The 5523-nt window shown below is 41.6% G+C and overlaps 1 protein-coding gene and 1 non-coding gene across 2 annotated transcripts; one reads left to right on the forward strand and one right to left on the reverse strand.

Annotated features, from left to right (window-relative positions):
- Window positions 1–599: 599 nt before the first annotated feature.
- On the forward strand, window positions 600–673 carry TRNAT-AGU. Its single transcript has one exon. It is a non-coding gene; the product is annotated as a tRNA-Thr (tRNA).
- A 370-nt stretch (window positions 674–1043) lies between these two features.
- On the reverse strand, window positions 1044–5523 carry LOC119332688 (DNA-directed RNA polymerase III subunit RPC8-like). Its single transcript, XM_037605844.1, has 8 exons — window positions 5463–5523; window positions 4381–4539; window positions 4161–4256; window positions 3428–3515; window positions 1940–2003; window positions 1734–1803; window positions 1568–1657; window positions 1044–1434 (listed from the first exon to the last, which is right to left on the reverse strand). The coding sequence occupies exons 2-8, from the start codon at window positions 4489–4491 to the stop codon at window positions 1321–1323; spliced, it is 633 nt and encodes a 210-aa protein (XP_037461741.1). The 5' UTR covers window positions 4492–4539; window positions 5463–5523; the 3' UTR covers window positions 1044–1320.

Raw genomic sequence — 5523 nt, forward strand, 5'->3', positions numbered from 1 at the left:
ATAAGACAACGCTCCTGGCGCCAGGTCGCCGGTTGCCAGCGAGAAGGACGACACGGCAGATTTCTTTTGCAGTTTGGCAGCTTCTACCGGAGCCGGATCCCCTGACGTACGGCCCCCTGCCGTTGGGCCGCTGACGGGTGGGTCCGGGCCCACACGTCAGTGTGTGGGCCGTACGTCAGACGAGCCGCGTCCGCTTCTACCGGTGGTGTTCCACCATGCAGATCACCACGGAGCGTATCTGGCTTTATTGTCTGGCTATTCCGTGTGTTTCGAGGGTAGTTAATTAAGCTGGATGTAAGTATGTAATGGTCATATCAGAGAGGCACACGCACTTCAACCACATCTATAATTTCAATATCTTTTTGCCCTTTTGAATTGGCTAAAGCGGCCCTCTCTGAAATGAATTCTAGAAAAGGAAGTACTGACCGATCCAAATAACAACAATAGCCAGTTTAATTTTTTTAGCAGTACAATACATTGTCACCAAAATGACAAGTGGTTTTGGACAGGACAAGGATGTTGCTACAGTGATGCATGCCAGGATCCGTTGGATCAGTGTAGAATAATGTTAGGTATAAACCCGAAATAATTTCATCACAGCTTTCATAGCTCAGTTGGTTAGAGCACCCGTTTAGTAATCTGGAGGTCTTGAGTTCAACTCTCAATGAAAGCAGTATTCTTTTTAAAAAATCCATGGTTCCCTCTCGTTTGCTTTTCTTCTATATAAAATCATAAGTTTTTCCTTTTGCGTTTTCTACTTGCATAACTTTCTTTTATATGCTTTTCTTTAGACGTTTATTTGCTGGTTATCATGTTTGGTAAGAAGGGGAGCCGTGTGGTGCTCTCTCTACTCTTGCCGATGTCAAAATGAGGCAAAGTTCTGATGCACTCCCTCCATTTCATATTAGTCGTCACTGAAACGAATGTATCAATATCCGTTTTAGCGGCAACTAATATGGAACAGATGGAGTAAAAGTTATTCATATGTGCATGTACCTCTCTGCTTCCGACGTACTCCTATTTGTTTGCACCCTGTCTGTCTCTAGTTCAAACATGATTCGGATTTTTATCAGTTATCAACTGGGAAATAGCCATCGATCGTTGCAAGTTCAACTAGGATGAGATGTCTCACAGTGCCCTATGTTTTCCACTTCAAATCTGGCCATTCTTCTTCTTTGCTTGCTTGCTTGCCAGTGTTACCACAAACTGTGCAGCAGCAGATCATCAATTCCTAACAGCCATTACAAGTTTCTAGCATGCCACCTAGCTTATGGTCTAAACTTCTAGTTACACAGAGAGTTACCAGAAACAACTTTGCTGCTATTGCTCTTGCTCTTCCTCACCCTCACCATCTCCCTCACCCTCTTCCTCTTCCTCGCCCTCTACTGCCGCCCACCAAGCAAGAAGGCCAAGACCATCTCCTTTAATACTCCCCTGTAAAAGGGTTAATTTACTCCAATTAATCAGCTGTGCAGCCATCGGTAGATGCATTCAAGTTTGCTGTGCTGCCAGTGCAGTGCACGCTGTATCTCTATATGATAATACACACACAAGGAAGAAGACATACATTGATCTGCATTGGAGCAAATGGCTTGTCATCCTCCTTTTGCTCAACTGGTATAGGTGGGTATTTTATGCTAGATGCCAAGAATCGTATCTGCATAGAGATTGCGATGGTCGTAAGCCTTTTTGTGGCTAGGGACTATATGAAATAGTAATTGCTTGGGATTAACCTCATCATCAATGTCAAGATGAAGTTCATCACCATCTTCAGTCTTCAACGCCCACCTACCATCTTCCCCCCTGGATACATATGAACAAAGAAATGAGACACAATATAACCTGGAGATAAAATGGTAAATAAACTACACCTCAATTTGCAAATAATACTAGAGGCCTGTGTACTGCAAAATAAAATCCAAACAGATCAATGTGTTACCTCACTGTGCCAAACTGCATCAAGTGTCCCGGGATGCATATATCGGTGAAAAAATCAAGTGAAACTGAACAAGGAAAACAGTATAGCAGTTAAAGCCCACCATTTTGCGGGTACAGCTTCACAAATGTCACAGAATTACATAGTAATAACATTTTTAATAGTTCCCAGAACAGGATGGGAGCATGGATTATTTAAATCTTGTGGGCATACAAAGTACCAATACTCCAACATAGTTGAAAAGAGGAAGAAACATGTCAGCAGGAGTCAATTAAATGTACATGCTTACAAGAAAATGAAATCCGGGAGCCTACAATGAAATACTAAGCTTGGTTTATTTCTCTAAGAGAATTGCGAAAAGTTCCCCTGCAGAATGTTGTATACTTTGAGCGTTTTCTATGAATTTCCCAATTTTATTGACGTAAAGAAATTCGAAATTCTGTAGATAAAGGAGAACTAGTGGGGCAAAGTGTCATAGAGAGAGGAGAGAAAAGATAAGGTTGTCAGGCAACCATGGAGACCTGGTAAAGGGGGATCGATCTGATCCCCACTCCAGGCTCGGTGCGAGCCGTGCGGCGGCCGCTGTGCAGCGGTGGCATACCCCATCTAAGTCAGACACCTTCTCTCCTAGAGGAAAACAGAATTGGAGCATCAAGTTCCTTCCGGTTCAACTCAGTGTGCAGCAACAAGTTGGTGTCCTATCTGGTGCTCGCATGCTTGGCCTGTACGCGTGTTGGCTTTGAGCAGCGACCTCCCGCTCCTCGATTCCTCTCGGTGTGCCCCGGTCCGTGGAGCAGCATTGTATCTCCGAGGGCTCGCTAACAACTCCGCGGTACATCGGCGTAAAGGTTTTCTGGGACAGTGTCAACCCGACATGCCTTGCCTCATCGACACAACAACTTCGAGTGCTGTCGACGGAAGTGATTGTTCTTGTTTATTCTACTTGCTATCTAAATGATTTAACTAGTTTGTTGAGTTTGACCTGCAACTAGAATTTATTTGAGAGCAAGTGAATAGCTGCAACTGATAGTACTATATAGAACAGAACTTCAGAACCTGGTGTGTGCCTCTGTTATTCTTGCTTAATATCTGCACTTGACTTGCTTAGTAGTGTTCATCTTATCACTGCTATTTATCCTTTGTAAGGAATAACAATCTACTCGTTGGTGGAAATTTTAAAGGCACTAGAACTGAATTTATCTCTAATTAGTGACATCCGCAAGATGACAGTGAGCACAGGTTTGGTTAATCAAGTAATTCATGTATATAATTTTGGTAGTTGCTCTGAATTTTAACAGTAGCACCCGTATGTAATTCATATATATGTTGTTATTATACTCATACTGTGTTAGAACTAGGATTTAATATTCTGAATAATTTGCTGAAACTGCACATATTTCAACAAAAAATAGGCATGAATTGAGAAAGGGGTTACAGCAGGTTGTAAACCAATTAGCAAACAAAAGGCCAATGAGAAAATAACTAAGTCACCTTGCAATCCCTTCTCATCATATCCGCTGATCTTCCCAACAAGAACCTCCCCAATAAAGGGCCTAAACATCAATAACCTAAAGGAAACCTGTCCAGGATGGGGAAAATGAAGGGAACATAAACATGAACTGCAAAATGTGTAAAGCCTCGAATTACGAGGTCACAAAATTTGTACTAACAGCAATGCCGGAAGAGAGTGCATCCATGGTGGAAGTTTGGCATGCTATCTATAATGAGTCATTCACAAAGAGTAGCACACTACCTAGGAAAAGACAAGACTACGCACTTGAGGCAGAGAAATAATCAGCATTAACTTACAGCAAGGCAAACTGGAATAGTCAGTTAAATAAGTACAGATTGGGGGAACTACTCCTGTTCAAAACTGTAGTTTTTTTAAACTGCTATTAAACAGTTTAATGTCAAGAGACAAACTATCTTAGTGATCAACATGTCGTATTAATCCCAAAAGTTCCAGTTCTATGTAAGCACAACAATCAAATGCTAAGCACTACTAAGAAAGGCTCTGGGGTAACTACATGAACACCAGTGATAAACTGCACAGGAAAGAACTAAAAACATACTGGAATTTTAGGTATTCAACTCAATTGCACAAACAATGTAGTCACCCTTAAGCCTTGACCTTGTACAAAGTTTACAGAGCATACACTAAACAACATACAACATCTCACATCCCTTAACAGATAATGAATGGCAAAATGATAGCACAAATTACTTTATACGTCGAGCAGCCCTCTCCAGGAAAGATGAATCCACCTTCAACGGCAAGGATGTCATAGACGGACACGCAGAGACCGAGATTTGCAACCACCTGCAGTACAAGTCCAAACACAGATTGCGAAATACAATTAAGAACAATCGAGTGGAACAGAATTCCAGTAGTGTAAACAAAATCTTGCCATGCACTGGTGATAATGTGACCAAGTTCACACTACCTTATCCAGGAAGAGCCTCTCAAGCTCGGCCTTGATGGCGTCAACGAGAGGGCGATTCAGCAAGTGCGGAGGCATGGGCAGGTTGTGCTCGATCTGGCTCAGAACAAACATCCTTCACGTCCAGTACCGGAGCCAGGAAAATATTAAAGCCTGGATAAGCTGCAAGAAAAAATGTCTAACCATGATCTACCTAACAAGCCACCAATGCATAATTTAAAATTGAGAGCCGCAACCGTTGCATATTTGAAACAGATATAAGCTACAACGTTGAGAGCCACATATCCACAATACTTTCAAAGTAAAACAGGGGAATACCCAAGTAAATGTTCATAAAAGATAAACCGAATTGAGTGAACCGATGAGTACATCAAATAATTGCCTACTTTGACTGAATTTTCAACACCAGAACTGATATAAACAAACTAATGGGATAAATGATGATTGTTCAAAGTAGACATATTTCCCTAAGTTGGTATGCGCGTTCTTTACTCAAAATGTTTGTCCACTCTTTAATGATTGAAGTTCTTTTCAATGAAATTCAATCACTTAAACTCTTAGTTTATTTATAATTAATCTGGTTAGAACTTAGAAGGAAACAATTTGAGGAAGGTGCAGGTGGTACTTCATACTCAAGTACCCTACACCCTATACACAACTATACCTAGTCCTCTACCATATACACTCTAGTCTGTACTCTTTACCGACTCTACTGGGAGACAATCCTGGATAGGCCGAAGTTTATAAACCAGTCATTTTCCTAGGCCATGTACAATGGTTGATAAGATAGTCTTATCTTAAGTTTTGCATGTAATTTAGAGATGACAAAAAAATATGTCTACAATGGGCCATCTCTTAGCCTTATCTTCAATAACTAGACATTCCTAAAAATGTGGTGACACATATTGTGCTAAGAGATCACCTTTCGTCTTCTCTTAAATAAGAGAAGACAAGCCTTTTCTTAAGAGTTCTCTCTCCTCCACCTCATCATTTATCCTATCTGGCACTCCCAAGATAGTACCATTGTACATGCCCCTAGTCGGTTACCAGTATGGACTGAAAGTTTCCAGTGCAGTTCATCTTACCAGAGTCGTCGACGCTTCCACTTGCTCCGCCGCGCGTCCCCCACGTGTCGCGCCATTCCTC

The sequence above is a fragment of the Triticum dicoccoides genome, chromosome 7A, assembly GCF_002162155.2.
Source record: "Triticum dicoccoides isolate Atlit2015 ecotype Zavitan chromosome 7A, WEW_v2.0, whole genome shotgun sequence".
NCBI classification, from domain to species: domain Eukaryota; kingdom Viridiplantae; phylum Streptophyta; class Magnoliopsida; order Poales; family Poaceae; genus Triticum; species Triticum dicoccoides.

Excerpts from the sequence above, each read along its gene's own strand:
- LOC119332688 (XM_037605844.1), bottom strand. The coding sequence starts at position 4,491 with ATGTTTGTTCTGAGCCAGATCGAGCACAACCTGCCCATGCCTCCGCAC. Across the intron at positions 4,257-4,380 it reads AGAGGCTCTTCCTGGATAAG|GTGGTTGCAAATCTCGGTCT; the intron begins GTAGTGTGAACT and ends CTTGTACTGCAG. Across the intron at positions 3,516-4,160 it reads AGGGCTGCTCGACGTATAAA|GTTTCCTTTAGGTTATTGAT; the intron begins GTAATTTGTGCT and ends CATCCTGGACAG.